At 44.1% G+C, this 17,003-nt stretch overlaps 1 protein-coding gene across 1 annotated transcript; it reads left to right on the forward strand.

Annotated features, from left to right (window-relative positions):
• Window positions 1–321: 321 nt before the first annotated feature.
• Window positions 322–4,118, forward strand: LOC135112844 (sialidase-like). Its single transcript, XM_064027718.1, has 2 exons — window positions 322–1,131; window positions 1,243–4,118. The coding sequence occupies exons 1-2, from the start codon at window positions 1,041–1,043 to the stop codon at window positions 2,976–2,978; spliced, it is 1,827 nt and encodes a 608-aa protein (XP_063883788.1). The 5' UTR covers window positions 322–1,040; the 3' UTR covers window positions 2,979–4,118.
• Window positions 4,119–17,003: the final 12,885 nt, after the last annotated feature.

Here is a 17,003-nt window from a genome sequence, read left to right on the forward strand (position 1 = left end):
TGTGTGTGTGTGTAGGAATGGTGGTGCGTATTATACAGGTGTACACTCAGTTTAGGCCAGTGAGAGACGGCAGCTCCTCCGTCTTATCTCTCCTACGGCCGCATCCTCCTTGATAACGTCCACTCCCTTCACAAGTTACTTCGAGCTGGACTCTATTCCGCTGTACTTGATTTGTTTTGTGTGTGGTTTTACTCTGAACTTTTTTTGTGTGTGTATTTGTCTCTGTTTTTGATTGTGTGTGTGTGTGTGTGTGTGTCTGTTTTTTTTTGTGTGTCTCTCTCTCTCTCTCTCTCTCTCTCTCTCTCTCTCTCTCTCTCTCTCTCTCTCTCTCTCTCTCTCTCTCTCTCTCTCTCTCTCTCTATGTAGTGCTTATATGCGTTTGTATGTGTGCGTACGTGTGTTTCCTGTGCGGGAAAGACGTTGTAGCCATGTTGCCCAGTAGTGTTTTAAAAAATTGGGACAGGACACTGGACACTACTGGTAAGGACAGCATGCCTATACGCACTTACAAACACACACAAACACACACGCACACACACACACTCACACATACACACACAAAGTTTCCAAGGATAGATTGTCCGGTCGGAAATCTCTAAGGACACTAAATGAAAATAGGTCACATAAGTCTCGGGTATCCGGAGAGGAGGGCCATCTGTGCCAGTGCCGTTGTGGATGTGACGCGAGTGTGTTTGGTGTGTGCGTTATTTCTGCTGGCATCGGCTCACCTACCACCGTCTTGGGTTTGTGATTACGGCGGTGTGCTGCTGTGCTCGCCTCGGTTCAATTTCTCCTCAGTTCATTTTCTCCTCACTACAAGTAATGAATTAAGTGCACCCGGCGGACTGATGGTGTTACGTGGTGGGTGTGTCGGTGGTTCAGAAGGGGCGATGTTTACGTAGCTGGAGACATCTTGCGGTGGTGCCCCTTGGTAGCGGTGTCCTGGTGGTGCATCGAGGTGTTGCGGGGACGGAGTACGTATTCTTGCAGCACCTGTGTGTGACCAATCGTTGAAGAGTGTCTCACAGCATTGAGGCACGATGGCCAGCCCGGTGTACGGCGCAGTGAAGTTCGTGGCCAAGAGCAAGGTGAGGAGCAGGAGAAAGCTAGCCACGCCCGCCATCACGGAAGGTAAGTTGCTTGTTCCCGTTCTGGGCTCATGAACCTTTGATGAAATTCCACCTCACAGATAATTGAGTAGAATGAGTACTAATGGTGACACCTTCCCGCACTGCTCAACAGAAGTCTCGGTGAGGATGAGGAAACATTCACGACCTGGACCTTACGAGGACGGCAAGCGGTCCACCATCAATCTGGGCGTGGAGGACTTCCCCGCTCCGCCTCTCCCGGAGTCTGCCTCCAAGTTCTGGACTGACGATGTGATCAAAATGGCAAATAGAAGAAGCAACCCCCGTCATTCCTCCTCCTCCAGCAGCGACAAGGAGGAGACGTGTTCTTTCCTGATGAGGGAACACCATCGGGTGGAGGACACAAACCTGAAGCGCCAGATAAACTCGTGTTGGGAGGAGAAGGAGAACAAGCTGCGTGAGAGAAGGAAGTCCCTCATTGTGGAGCAGGAGGGCGTGAACGGCGCGGTATCACGTCAGAGTTATGAGCCTTGCCGAGCCATGGAGAATCTGATGGCGATGAAGGACGTATCGCCTTCAAATGAATACAGTCTTCTCCAAGACTCTGTGAAAGGCAGCGAGATGGATGTTTACCCAGGGAACAAACAGGAGACGAACATGTCCCTCGGCAATCAGACCCTTGTGGGAGCCGCCGCTAATCTCACGCCCTCGGGATTGCCTAAACCTCCTCCCAGAAGAAAACGAGACGCAAGAAAACGAGCCGAGTCTAGTTTCAGTGGGTCAAGTACTCCCACCACCCCCGCCAGTCCAGGAACTCCAGAGATTTTGAACTTTCCAGGCACGCTTTGCACTCCAGGAACTCCTGGCACACCTTTAACTCCAGGCACTCCAGGCACGCCTTTCACTCCAGCCACTCCTGGTACGCCTTTCACTCCAGGCACTCCTGGCACGCCTTTCACTCCAGCCACTCCTAGTACGCCTTTCACTCCAGGCACTCCTGACACGCCTTTCACTCCAGGTACTCCTGACACGCCTTTCACTCCAGGCACTCCGGGCACCCCAGACACCCCCGGCACAAACAGCACGGTCAGCCTTCCTGGAAGCCCATGCAGCCCACAAGCCTCGTCACTCTATAATGATTTTTTCTTCAATGAGAGAAAATTCACCTACCCAAACACCCCCGACACGCCGATGACGCCTGACAGTGGCCGTGCTGTCAGCTCCACGCCCGACACCCTGGACTCGCACAGCAGCCCAGACACTTCAGACCGCTTGTCCTCCAGGAGCCTCCTCGTGGAAGACAGTCCCACCATGCAGATAGTGCCGCGAAGCCACACCATGGACAATCGGAGAACCACGCGAAGGAGTAGCCAGAAGGATAGTTGGAAGGCAAGGGGAAGCTCGGAAGACTTATTGCATCCTAGACACCGGCAAGAACTGCGGAGAAGTGTTAGCGAATATCAGCAGGTGGACGATGGCGGCAGCAGCAACAAGGCGCAGCGAACTTTGAGTGACTCCAAGGACAGGATGAGCAAGAGAACCACCTCTTTACGCAACCGCATCTTCGGCTCCAGCAAGAACGAAGGAACCTCTCTGGGCATTCCTTCGCGCGCCTTAACCAGGCTGTCAAGGAGGGCACGCTCGCGACAACGGAAGCGGAGTGAGGAGGAGCCCGACAGTGAAGGTAATACCCATCCCTCTGCCTCTTCTGCTGCTGCTGCTGCTGCTGCTTTTGTTGTTGTCGCTGCTGCTGCTGCTCGACTCCTTTGTTGTTCGTCTATTATGAGAGAAAGAGAGAGAGAGAGAGAGAGAGAGAGAGAGAGAGAGAGAGAGAGAGAGAGAGAGAGAGAGAGAGAGAGAGAGAGAGAGAGAGAGGGGGGAAGAGCTTGATAGATGAAGTACGAAGAATATGACTCGAAATAGGCAGAGGAAGAAAACGACGACGACGAAAAAATATAAGACCGCCTCCTGAGAGGGTTGGCCAAACATCTACTTTATTGCCTCATAAAAGTTTCCCCTCACACCTTCACTTGACTCCCCTCTTCTCTCACCCTCTCCTCTCACCCTCTTCTTTTCACTCTCTCCTCTCACCCTCGTTGTACCTCCAAGGGGACAGTGAAGGAAGACACACTGACGGGAAGCTGAGTAAAAGCGAAAGAGCTTCGAGTTGTCTTCATGTACTTCATAAATTTCTTAATATCTTGTGTTTTTTCCTTGATTTTAGTTAAGTTCTCATCAGTTGTTACTTGGCTTGCGTGGCTTGATTTGTTTGTTTCAATGCTGCTCGCTTTGCTTTTGACATTAGCTTGTTATCTTAATATTTAGTGTAGTTACTCCTCGCACTGGTGTCAGCTGATGTCAGCCGGCCGTTAGCCAAGCGGACGGTGTTGTCAGGGCAGCATCCGTCCTTTCATCACCACGCACCTGCTACACCACCACCATCATCACCACCACCACCACCACCACCACCACCACCACCACCACCACCACCACTATACACACAACACTTCACCATACTATCCAACTACCAGTCATACAAACAAGAATAACCGTACTGTATTTATTCTGTAGTACTAGGGTAAGCTAATGAGACCAAACATCATGATAAGCTCCAGCAGGTCTGTTGCTGTTTAAAACCCCCTTGTGATCCTTAGTGATGCCTTGTACCGCCACTGTCGTCACCACTAACAAACCTTCCACTGCCACCACCACCACCACCACCACCACCACCACCACGGCCAGCGTCCCTTCATCACAGGCCCACTACAAACTTACGTGATGAAGTGTTATGGGTGTTTCCTAATGTACAGTAGCTCAACATAACTCTGGGCTGGCGCCGATATTTCTTCCCTCTTCATGTTGCCTCACGCTTCACACACACACACACTCACACACACACACACACACACACACACACACACACACACACACACACACACACACACACACACACACACACACACACACACACACACACACACACACACACACACACACACACACACACACACACAATCACTCTCACTCTCATTCTCTCTCTCTCTCTCTCTCTCTCTCTCTCTCTCTCTCTCTCTCTCTCTCTCTCTCTCTCTCTCTCTTTCTCTCAAAGCAAGGTCTCTTACTCCTCAGTTGTCACATTTTTTTGTTTGTCAGAGAGAGAGAGAGAGAGAGAGAGAGAGAGAGAGAGAGAGAGAGAGAGAGAGAGAGAGAGAGAGAGAGAGAGAGATTAAAATTTTTCTAGCTTAATAAAAGTTTCCTGTTTTTCTCTAGACCATTAATGTTTCCTTCAAATATTTTTCATCCTCCGCTGTAAAGATCCAAGTTTTTATTTTTCCATCGCAATAATATACTCGTATTCAGTAACATGAAGGCAATACTAAGGAAGCAATAGATTGGCGTTTCCCTCTCTTCTTTTTTCCTTGTTTCTCTACTGGAATGGCAGTAAGAGTTTTTTTTTCAACTATTTTTTCCCATTAGCCACTCTTCCTAATACATAAAGAAAAAAAAAAAGAAAAAAAAAACTGGCCGGTTATTTAGAACGCATACATCTATGATAATTCTCGTATTTTATCTTCTGTCTGACATTAAGAACTTTTTTAAACTTTTTTTCTCCTAGTCACTCTTCCTAATACATAAAGAAAAAAAAAGAAAAGTCTGCCTGGTTACTTAGAACGTTTGTGTCTATGATAATTCTCTTATTTTATCTTCCGTCTGGCATATTTCTTGACACTTATTGCATTGATTTATATATATAAGAGTATTGTTTGGCTTTAATCACCGGTATGTAGAGTAGTTGTGCCATCTTACTAATTACTTATAACGCTTGTGTTTATGATGCTTTTAGTATTTATTTTTCCGTGTTTTATTTATCTTGTGGCGTTTATTGAATGACTGATAAGGAAAAAAAGGTTAACTAGTAATTTGATAGGTAGAGAATAAAAGAGAGACCGATAGATGGATAAATATTTAGATTGATTGATAGATAGATAGATAGATAGACAGGTAGAAAGAGAGAAACACGTGGGAATTCAATGTTTTTACACAATAAGTGGATAGAAAAAGAAAGGATATGATGGATAAATAGATTCATAAATGGATAGACAGAGAGATAGACAGATAGACAGAGAGATAGACAGATAGACAGACAGAAACAAAAAGGTAATTCAGTGTTCTTATAAGATGAGAGAAGTGGACAGAGAGAAGAAGAGAGATGGATAAATAGATTGATAAATAAATAAATAGATAGAGGGAAACCAGAAAATAGAGGGAAAATGGAGGGGAACCAGGGAAAAAAACATTGTTCCTACACAAATAGAGAAGTGGACAGAAAGAAAAAAGGAGAGAGATGGGGAGCTAAATAGATAGATGGATAAATAGATAAACAGATAACAGATAGAGAGACAGATACAGGTGGAAGCGAAGTGGAAGGATCAGTGGAGAAATTGAATGGAAGGAAAGATTAGAAAATGATATTACAGATTTATCGTCTTTCTTATCTTTCCTTCCACTTCTTTTTTCTTCTTCTTTCTCCTCTTCTTTGTTCTTTTACTGCTGTTAGAGTAACTTAGTGAGGGCAAGAGAGAGAGAGAGAGAGAGAGAGAGAGAGAGAGAGAGAGAGAGAGAGAGAGAGAGAGAGAGAGAGAGAGAGAGAGAGAGAGAGAGAGAGAGAGAGAGAGAGAGAGAGAGAGAGAGAGAGAGAGAGAGAGGAAAAGAAAAATACACCATAAAACACACCACATCCTCCTCCTCCTCCTCCTCCTCCTCCTCCTCCTCCTCCTCCTCCTCCTCCTTCTCCTCCTCCTCCTCCTCCTCCTCCTCCTCCTCCTCCTCCTCTTCATCGTCTTCTTTTCCTCTGCTATTGGGAAGAAAGAAGTTTTAAGGAGCAACTCACAGCCAGGATTTCAGAGACACGCCACTTGAGAGCTGTTCCGTGTTGACGAGGCTTCCCTCCTCCCCCTTACCATCCTCCACTCATCCCACATCCCTCCTTGTCTTCTGTTCCTCCTTCCTCAATTTCCACTCCCTATGTTCTCCCTTTCTTGTCTGTTATTCAGTTTTATTCTGTATTTTGTCATTTTCTCTGTCTTACATCCTTCTGTGTTAACTTTTATTTCTCTTTTCTCATTTTCTGTCTCTCTGTTCTTCCTCTGCTGCCTGTCAGTCTCTTCCACACTGTGTCTTATCTCTTTTTGTCTGTCTTACACTTTTCCTTGTTATCTTATTTTCCTCTTTTTCCTGTTTATCGTTCAGCTTTGTATTCTGTCTCTTCTCTCTATGTTACATTCTTCCTTTCTCATTAATTTCTACATCTCTGCTCTTCCTCTCCTGTTATCATTCACTTCCTCACTATGGTTTGTCTCTTTTCTCTATCTTACATTCTCGTCTCTCCTCAACTTCCACCGCTTCTGTCATCTTTGTCATCTCATCACTTCCTCCTTTGCTTCTTCCCAAGTCTGTGTCCGAGAGCTGCCGAGTGTAAAGTCAACGAGCCTTTTGCAATCTTCCAGTGTTATATTCTTATGTGTTCTGTTACCGTGACTGGCAGAATGAAAATAGAATGAAGGATGCCGGGAGAGGATGGGATGGATGGGCTGCGGTGGTGTGGTGGTGATGAAAAGTTATGAGCTGAGTGGTAATTTTTTGAGGGATGGGTTTTTTGGGAAGACTAAAGATGGAAATGTGATGTTTTGTCTCCTTAGAGTTGTTTTTAAAAGTTAGGGAAGGCTTTTTGTTGTTATGATTATTAGGGTGCAAAGGTGTTACGGAATATGATGCTATAAGGGGCTTCTGGAATATTTATGTTTATGTTGAAAATTGATGTGTTGGTGGTGATGGTGGTGGTGGTGGTGGTGGTGATATTATTATTGTTATTGTTGTTGTTATTGTTATTATTATTGTTATTATTATTATTATTATTATTATTGTTGTTATTATTATTATTATTATTATTATTATTATTATTATTATTATTATTATTATTATTATTATTATTATTATTATTATTATTATTATTATCATTGTTATTGCTATTATAATTGTTTCTTCCTTTTCTTCTTTTCTTCTTCTTCTTCTTCTTCTTCTTCTTCTTCTTCTTTTTCTTCGTTTGCTTCTTCTTATCATTATTATTGTTATTGTTATTATCATCATTTTTATTATTATTACTATTATCATTATTACTATTATCTGATCGTGTCTTACATCTCCTCTTCTTTCGCTTGAGCGTAACACCATCACATGACGTTCAGCACATCTTTTGTTCTTCACCTGAATAATATAAAAGCAGGAAGGGAAGATTAATTTTGGTCCCCGGCGCAAGACTGTCCCATCTCTCGGTCCGTTTCCTCTAATGGTTCCATCTTGTCTCCCGGACAGTACACGCGTTCTCCTGTCCTCCTCCTCCTCCTCCTCCTCCTCCAGACTTGACAAAGCGATGAGAGAGAGAGAGAGAGAGAGAGAGAGAGAGAGAGAGAGAGAGAGAGAGAGAGAGAGAGAGAGAGAGAGAGAGAGAGAGAGAGAGAGAGAGAGAGAGAGAGAGAGAGATTTATATACTATAGTCATCAATATATCACGTCCTCCTCATTTTCATGTCATATAAACTTAACTTTTTTTATTCCACTTATTTCTTTTTCCTTGCCGCTCTCCCAAAACTCCCGCTCCACCTTCCTACCCCTTTCCCTTCCCTTCCCTTCCCGCATCGCTCTTCCTTCAGCGGAGCGCGAGAGAAATGATCCTGATTCACTCTTCCAGAAATTCTATTGTCGGTGACTTTGCCGTGTCATCTCATCCGCCCTTCCCTTTTTTCATCAAGTCTGGGAGATGAAACGCAAGAGGTAAAGGAGCAGAAAGAAAAGCCGAACGTGGAGAAAGGAGAGACGTTGCCCAAGAGAGAGAGAGAGAGAGAGAGAGAGAGAGAGAGAGAGAGAGAGAGAGAGAGAGAGAGAGAGAGAGAGAGATAAACATAATGGAAGGAAAAAAATGTGTAAGTGATTCTGTGTGTGTGTGTGTGTGTGTGTGTGTGTGTGTGTGTGTGTGTGTGTGTGTGTGTGTGTGTGTGTGTATGTGTGTGTGTGTGTGTGGCGATGATAAATAAAAAAGTGAAAAAAAAAGATATTACCAGTCGAGTCAAATGATGGAAGGAAAACTTGAGTAATGGGAAAAGTTTTGGGAAAAAGAACAAGGAAATAGCTTATAAAAATTAGGAAGTACGTGGCGTTATTTGCGTGGTGGGGGTAGTGGTGGGTGTGGAGAGTGTGTGGCGTTGTGAGATGCGTTGTGAGATGGAGGAAGAAGGGGAAGTAGAGAAAACGGGGATTCAGGAGACGTTTACAGTTGGTAGAAGTGAAGAAAGCAGGTTATTTGGGTGGTAAGATTGTGATGGGGCTGTGGAGGGGGATTGTAGATGGGGCAGAGAAGTTTCAGGAGAGGAGCCACGGTAAGATGGAGAAAAGAATGGGGAAGGAGAAGGGGTTTCAGTGAAGGATTATAATAGCGAGGAAGAAAGATGGGAAGCTGGTATATTTTTCCTTTCCCACTGTCTTGCACACTCACCTCACCTTCATTCATTTCTTTACCCCGTCTTTCCACAATTCATTCTATCTTTCCTAAAAAAAAAAAACCTTCCAGAAAATAAATAATACTAATACTAATACTTTATAGCAGTTGATGCAAGGAATAGACGCAGTAATCAAGGTGTTAGTGCCAAGTGATTAGGGAGTTTTATAGTATTAGATATATTCATGGATGGGGATGATAGGTGGAAATGCGAGGCAGGTATGTATTATGAAGGGACTGCCACTTGTAGGGTTGATGTCTTCCTGTTTTCTTACGTTCTTATATAGTTAATTCATGAAGTTATAGATAAGTATTTTTTTTTCACAGTTCTCTTTCTTGTCTCTTATTCTGACACTGTTTATTTTATACTGTGCTTTCTTTAACTCATTCTCTGCTATTTTGTACATTTGCTGTTGCTCACTAGCCACTCTTGGACATTTCCTCTTATTCTACAACCTGCATGCATTACACTCGCTAAAAATTGCAAAATCTATTCTTTTTCGCCCCTTTCTTTATTCTGTGTGCTTATAAACATTTCGTATATTGCTTTTAGTGCTGTGGATTATTGCATATCGTAGTGAAAAGGTTGATCTTCTTTTCTGATACTCATTTCTAGTCTTTTGTTCTTGTTCTATCTACATTTCACTCGCTTTCTTTGATGGAAGGAATCTGTTTGTCTTTCTACAGTGAACTGTAGTCTGAGTGGAAGGAAAGAACACCAAAATGTACTGAAAACTAAGGAGAAAATGTAGCAGTAATGGTCTTGGAGGAGGAGGAGGAGGAGGAGGATTAAGATTAAAGGGAACAGTATACTCTGAATTATCTGAGAAAAAAATTAAGAAAAGGGTACGAAAGTAACTCCACTTTTTGTTTTAAGGTCTGTGTTGGTGGTACGAGGAAGAGGAGGAGGAGGAGGAGGAGGAGGAGGAGAAGAAGGAGGAGGAAAAGCGAAAGGAGGAGTAGGAGTCTGTGGAAAACCTTTTTCTTCCTCTTTTTTCTTCTTCTTCTTCTTCTTCCTGTTTTTTGTTCTTGTTATTGTTGTTGTTGTTCTTCTTCTTTCCCTCTTCCTCCTCCTCCTCCTCCTCCTCCTCCTCCTCCTCCTCCTCCTCTCGCCAACTCAGATCAGACTTCGACGATATGTTTTCATTTCCTAGTCTGTTGAGAGAGAGAGAGAGAGAGAGAGAGAGAGAGAGAGAGAGAGAGAGAGAGAGAGAGAGAGAGAGAGAGAGAGAGAGAGAGAGAGAGTACTGGGGTAGGTCGAGGTGAAGGAGGTAATGAAAAATGTAGAAGGAAGTTTGCGAAAGCCTCAGAGGGAAGCGCACACACACACACACACACACACACACACACACACACACACACACACACACACACACACACAAGGGATAAGGGGGAAAAAGAGGGAAAAAAAGGGAAAAAAAGATTAAGCGTAGAGCTGGAAGAAAAAGGGGAAAATTCCATCACCTTTATGAGAATTCCAGCATAATCCAGGAAATATTTGGCGACCACCTTTGTTGTTGTTGTTGTTGTTTTTGTTGTTGTGGTTGTAGTAGTAGTAGTAGTAGTAGTAGTAGTAGTAGTAGTAGTTGTTGTTGTTGTTGTTGTTGTTGTAGTTGAAGTGATAGTTGTTGTTGTGGTTGTTGTTGTTGCTGTTGTTGTTGATGTGTTTGTACCCCGTGCGTGTTGTTGATGTTATGATGTTTGCTCTTATTTTACCTCTGCGTGTGTACCTTTGTGTGTGTGTGTGTGTGTGTGTGTGTGTGTGTGTGTGTGTGTGTGTGTGTGTGTGTGTGTGTGTGCAATTCTTCCCTCTGCCATTGACAGATGATGTATTAAGAAAAATCTTTCCGTTCCTTCAGCAAATTTTTGGGATGATTTAGGATTCTTGTGTGCGTCTCTCTCTCTCTCTCTCTCTCTCTCTCTCTCTCTCTCTCTCTCTCTCTCTCTCTCTCTCTCTCTCTCTCTCTCTCTCTCTCTCTCTCTCTCTCTCCCTGGTATTTTGTTCATCTATTCAATGCAAGAGTTAACAATTATTCCCACTCTTTCATTTTCTTTCCAATTGGATTCGTAATCAGTCAACCTTCTTGTAATTCTTCTCTGGATTAAGAATCCTTCAGAGAGAATTATATATTAAGACTATTTGCTTAAGTTCAGGTGTTAAAGATCATATGAAGTTACTCACTCTCTAGAATTCAATATCCATTTGTTCTATTCATACTAACAATAGATTTCATGTAGTCTGGAAATTGTTTGCAGTACTGAATGTATCTTTTTATATACGCGAGATTCTGACCAAAGACAACAGCAACAACAACAACAAAATAAAAATAGAGAGAAAAAGGCCCATCGAAGGCCCCACTCCCCTAAAGATTTCTGCTAATACTTTCAGTCACTGCGGTGCCTTGTCACTGTTCTCTGTAAAGGCCAGTAAGTCTTATTCACTTCTGCCTCGCGCCTCATAGCCTGCGGTGAGGTCGTGTCTTGGTGGAAATTGGAGTCATTAGCACTTGCATCACGGTCTCTAAAGATTTCTGTTAATGACCACAATAGTCCGATGGGAAGCCGCCCTTCTGTTCTTTTCCCTTGGCTTCTTTTCCTTCTTTCTCACTGTTTTGTAGCTAATTGTGATTTTCGGACTGAAATCGTGCCACTTACTGTTTTGGTGACGATGGTGTGTGTGTGTGTGTGTGTGTGTGTGTGTGTGTGTGTGTGTGTGTGTGTGTGTGTTCATTCGTTCGTTCGTTCGTTCGTTCGTCATTACCAGCCATACCATCCCATTGAAGGTAATTAATTGAAATAGTTAATATAGTCTCTGGGTAAGACTAATTTTAACACACAAGCCCCTCTCCTTTGCTCAGTGATAACAATAACTGCTCGTTCAGTAGTAAAAACATTTGACATATTTGTCGAGGCAAGGATGTGTATGTGTGCATGTGTGTGTGTGTGTGTGTATGTGACTCACCTACGGTCGTCTGCTGGTCAGTCAGCCAACCTTTCCCTACGGAAAAAGCTCAGAGCTCATAGTGACCGATCTTTGATTAGGACTGAGACCACTGACACACCACACACCGGGACGGCGAGGTCACAACCCTTCGGGTTACATCCCGTACCTACTTGCTGCTAGGTGAACAGGGGCTACACATTCAAGAGGCTCGTCCATTTGCCTCGCCTCGCCCGGGATTCGAACCCAGGCCTTCTTGGTTGTGAGCCGAGCGTGCCAACCGCTACACTACGCTGTGTGTGTGTGTGTGTGTGTGTGTGTGTGTGTGTGTGTGTGATAAGCCTGAAATACAGATTCCTTAGAAAAAAAAACTCGCACGCCACACAGTATCCGGTGGAGTCTTAACAAAACTTGCGTGGCGGTGAGACACGAATGAACATTCCCTGTGAAGAAACACAAAGCAAAACACGAAATCCAAGCCTCCTCGTCGTGCTGCAGAGCGTGTGAGGGTGTTGGTGCAGCTGAGGTTCTGAGTGCTGTAGCGAACGAGGAGTGAGTTAGGTGTTGATTACTCTTCAAAATGAGTGGCGACAACGATGCATCCCACAAGTCGCGATACTTTTCTGACGAGTCCCGGCGGCCACCACCTCACCCTAAAATACCATTCGGCAGCGACCTCCAAGAAGACCACGGCCTCGTCAGGAGAAAGAAATCCTCAACTAAACCGGTTCTTCTCCTCAGTCACTCGTTGTTATGTGATTCTCCTGCAACCGAGACGAGGCTTTCATTCAATTCATTGTCACTCCCTGCATCTCCAAGTGCCGACGACGGAGACCTGAGGACGAAGTCACTGGAGAGAGTCAAGCCGGGAAAAGAAAGGGCTCTTATGTCGAGGGGGTGGCTGTCAAAGTCGAGCAAAATGCGTTCCAGCAGTGTGGAGTCTGTCAGATCGCAGGGACTTAGCGCCGCGACTCTCAATCTGCGGATGTTGGTGCGTTGCCAGTCCGTCAGTGAGCTGAATGACAAAGGTCAGTAGTGTACCAGGTGTGCCTCAGTCTAGCTATAGTTTGCCGTTTCCTCTTCGTCCTTGGCTGAAGAGGAAACGGCTGAAGAGGAAAGCAGGGAAGGAGAGAATTAAGACAGTTTTGTCCATTTCATGCTTGTGTGACACTACTGAGCGGTGTTGCCATCTCTTGTTCTCTATATATGCTGGTTCTCTCCTATTGTAATTCTCTCTCTCTCTCTCTCTCTCTCTCTCTCTCTCTCTCTCTCTCTCTCTCTCTCTCTCTCTCTCTTTCTCATGCAGTGTTCCTTAGAACTCTGTGATGCGGGAGTCACAAAGATAAAGATGAGGAAGAGGAAGAAAATTAAGACAGAAAAGAGAAGAAAAAAACAGTCGCGGGAAGAAAATTAAGAGTATACGTAGAAGGGAGATGAGGAAGAAGAGGCATAAAGGGAAGACAAAGAAAGGAAGTGGGACATGAGATGGAAGACAAAAGGAGAGAGAGAGAGAGAGAGAGAGAGAGAGAGAGAGAGAGAGAGAGAGAGAGAGAGAGAGAGAGAGAGAGAGAAAGGCAGAAAAAAGTAGAAGGAAGTCGAGAAACGAGAGAGAGAGAGAGAGAGAGAGAGAGAGAGAGAGAGAGAGAGAGAGAGAGAGAGAGAGAGATAGCAGGGGGGAGGCAGATGGGGGCGCGGTGATAACGTCCCTACGAGCTAATAAACCGACGGGGCCGCATTGAAAAAGGTACCAGTTTTCACAATGTTTAGTGCGACTCTTCATCTCTCAGAGCGTCACCTCGTCTGCAGCAGCGGGGCGACACACACACACGCACACACACACACACACACACACACACACACACACACACACACACACACACACACACACACACACACCGTTAGCCCTTCGCCATCCATGTCTTGTCCCCGGCGGCTCCTGAAGTTGTGTAATACATCCTGTGGCTTAAAAAATATTATATCTCACCTCTATGATGCCTTATTGAAGAGACGAGGCCGAGGACGTGCAGGAGAAGGAGGAGAAAGAGAGGAGGATGAGAAGGAACTGGAGTAGAGGCGTAGGAGTAAGAGTAGAAGGAGGAAGAGCATGAATAGGAGCAGGAAGCAGGGGAACAGAGGCGTGGCACCGGGCCAGGAATCGCGGCATTAAATAAGACAACAGCCAACAGCTTCCACTCTCTGAAATATAACCCGAATCCACCCGCTCATTTCCTAGACGGCGTGTGGTAGTTGGTAGTTGGCCGCCTCCCCGCTAGAGGGCTTTGTTTACCTTTGCTATCCTCACCTCCCTCTCAGTTGATCGTGGGTGTGGCGTTACGGGGAAAGGAGAGGAGGAAGAGAGGAGAGAACTAAGAAAGAAAACGGGGAAGTTGGGAAGGGAAAGGCGCGAGGACTAGATTATTAGTGGACGGGAAAAAGAAAGCTAAAGAGGAAGGGAGGAGTGGAAAGGCGAAAATTAGATTATTATGGGATGGACGGTAAAGGAAAAACAAAGAAATGAGAGAGAAGTAAAGGAGAGAAGATAATTACGAGGTTGAGAAAAGTACAAATAGAAAAATGAAAAAAGATAGAAAATAATTTTAAGAGGAAAAGTATATTATTATAGGAATCAAGGGAAAGGAGAAATAAATGAAAGGGGATAAACGAGTAAGAGAAAGAGTTGATCATTACGTAGAGGGAAGTACAGAGGGAAGGTCGATAAATGGGAGAGGAAAAAAAGAAAGTTATAATAAATTCAAGGAAGGGAAAGGAGATGTAATAGAATTGAAACAAAGGCACAATAAAAAAAAATGAATAAAAATAAGATCACGAAGAAAAGTCAGAGAGGAAGAGAGAGGAATCGGAAAAAAAAGAAAATATTATCAAGGAAAACACAAAATAGTAGACATTTCCTTTCTAGATTCAGTGGATTAAGGAGTAAAGCAAATGGGTAATTCTAAATAACTAATAATTCTGAATTACACTCCCTGCGAATTGTAATTAAGAGGGAGATTGAAATATTAAAGTAGTGTGCTGGTGGAGGTTGAGGTGAAGGTAACTGCATTGCGTTATTAAGTGCAGGTGAGGGCAGGTGAGAAGGTTGATTAGTGTGTTTAATTACTTGGTCTTATTTTCAATTTATTTTTTGTTCTTTGAGGACATTGAGAGATAATGTTGTTTTGTTCTTTGTCTCTGCTACTTTGTTACTACTACTACTACTACTACTACTACTACTACTACTACTACTACTACTACTACTACTACTACTACTACTACTACTACTGCTACAACTACTACTACTGTTACATTTGTTTTTTTTTTCTTTTTCTTCTTTTCGTCTTCTTCTTCTTCTTCTTCTTCTTCTTCTTCTTCTTCTTCTTCTTCTTCTTCTTCTTCTTCTTCTTCTTCTTCTTCTTCTTCTTCTTCTTCTTCTTCTTCTTCTTCTTCTTCTTCTTCTTCTTCTTCTTCTTCTTCCTCTTCATTTTTTTTCTTCTTCTTCCTCTTCTTCTTCTGTCACCACCACCCCCACCACCACCATCATTATTGCTACCACCGTCATAATCAAGAACACAAACCACTCATTACTTACACACCCACTCACCCGCAGACACACGGAGACAGACAGACCCACATTCACTTCATTAATTTTCCACTCCAGCTTCCTGCAGTCGAGATGAACTTGTTCTTATCAGCCAAAGACACAAGACACAATTCCTTCTCTAGGATTAATGGGGAGAGCGGGTCTATATTTTTTGAAGCTGGTGGCGGAAGTGGGATGGTTTAGTGCCCGAAAAATTCATTGTCCTTCCGTTTCGTGATTTCTTGTGTCGGTCTGTTGATTAATGTCCTGACAGAGAGAGAGAGAGAGAGAGAGAGAGAGAGAGAGAGAGAGAGAGAGAGAGAGAGAGAGAGAGAGAGAGAGAGAGAGAGAGAGAGTGTATGTACATGCGAGAAGGTAATGTAGGAATAAAACTCTTAAAAAAGAAAATTATAAAAAAAGCAAAAGGAAAAGAAGGAAATGAGGCAGAGAGAGAGAGAGAGAGAGAGAGAGAGAGAGAGAGAGAGAGAGAGAGAGAGAGAGAGAGAGAGAGAGACAGAGAAAGGCAGACAAACAGAAACAGAAAATGAGACCGAGAGTTTGACAATTATCCCTTTAATATTTTCATCCTTCTCTTCTCTCCCTGTCTGCTGATGTGAAGAGACGAAGATTGGAGGGATTCTTGAGTGCCTCCATACCTCTCCTTCCTCCTCCCCTCTCCCTCTCTCCCTCCCTCCTCCTTCAAGGCCCCGTAAAACAAATGAAGATCTGTCGGGCGTACTAATGTCGGCTAATGAAGTTTGTGGTGATCCCCAGCGCTCTTCCTGGCCTCATCCTCCTCCCTTTTCCCCCTCTTTCCCCTCTTTTGTTTCCTCTCTTACGGGTTTCCTTCTTTCTCTCGTTGTGTATTTGTCCGTTTGTTTGTTTGTTTGTTTGTTTCTCTCTCTCTGTTTGTGTTTATTTGTGTATATTTTTCGTCTCTGTGTGTGTGTTTCTCTCTCTCTCTGTTTCTGTCTCTCTGTCACTGTCTCCCTCCCCCCCTCTCTCTCTCTCTCTCTCTCTCTCTCTCTCTCTCTCTCTCTCTCTCTCTCTCTCTCTCTCTCTCTCTCTCTCTCTCTCTCTCTCTCTTCATTCTACCATTTTGCATTTTCCTTTTCTCTTTATTTATTCATCCTATTTCCTGTTTCCTCTTTTTCTTTCCCATTCTGTTTTAAATTTCAATGCATTATTTTTCTTTCCATGCACCTCCTCCTCTCCTCTTCTTCCTTCACTTTTCCCTCCTTCCTCAATCCCCCTCTTCTTTTACTATTTTTTTTACTCTGCCGTCCTCAGACCCTTTCTTTCTTTGGAAACTACTTCACTCTTTTCTCGCAATTGCTTGGGTAGAGAGGAAAAGACGAGGAGGAGGAGGAGGAGGAGGAGGAGAAAGAGGAGGAGGGTAGTTGAAAAGAGAAGGATGACGAGGAGAGAGAGAGAGAGAGAGAGAGAGAGAGAGAGAGAGAGAGAGAGAGAGAGAGAGAGAGAGAGAGAGAGAGAGAGAGAGAGAGAGAGAGAGAGAGAGAGAGAGAGAGAGAGAGAGAGAGAGAGAGAGAGAGAGAGACCAAGTGATAGACACAGACAAACAGATGAAGACAGAGACAAACAGGAACAAACAAACAAACACCCACAGCACCCAGCCAACCACCAACCCACACACACACACACACACACACACACACACACACACACACACACACACACACACACACACACACACACACACACACACACACACACACACAAACAAACAAAAGACGAAACGAAAATCAAGAAAAAAATGAAGAAAGAGGCGATGGATGGATTCCTGGGAAGAAATTGCCTTCCACGTGGGTTTGCCAAATTCCAAATG

Source organism: Scylla paramamosain, chromosome 24 (assembly GCF_035594125.1).
Source record: "Scylla paramamosain isolate STU-SP2022 chromosome 24, ASM3559412v1, whole genome shotgun sequence".
Classification (NCBI taxonomy): domain Eukaryota; kingdom Metazoa; phylum Arthropoda; class Malacostraca; order Decapoda; family Portunidae; genus Scylla; species Scylla paramamosain.

Bases quoted from the DNA above. Each gene is read 5' to 3' on its own strand.
- LOC135112844 (XM_064027718.1), top strand. From the start codon at position 1,041: ATGGCCAGCCCGGTGTACGGCGCAGTGAAGTTCGTGGCCAAGAGCAAG. The intron at 1,132-1,242 runs GTAAGTTGCTTG...ACTGCTCAACAG, and splicing joins CACGCCCGCCATCACGGAAG to AAGTCTCGGTGAGGATGAGG.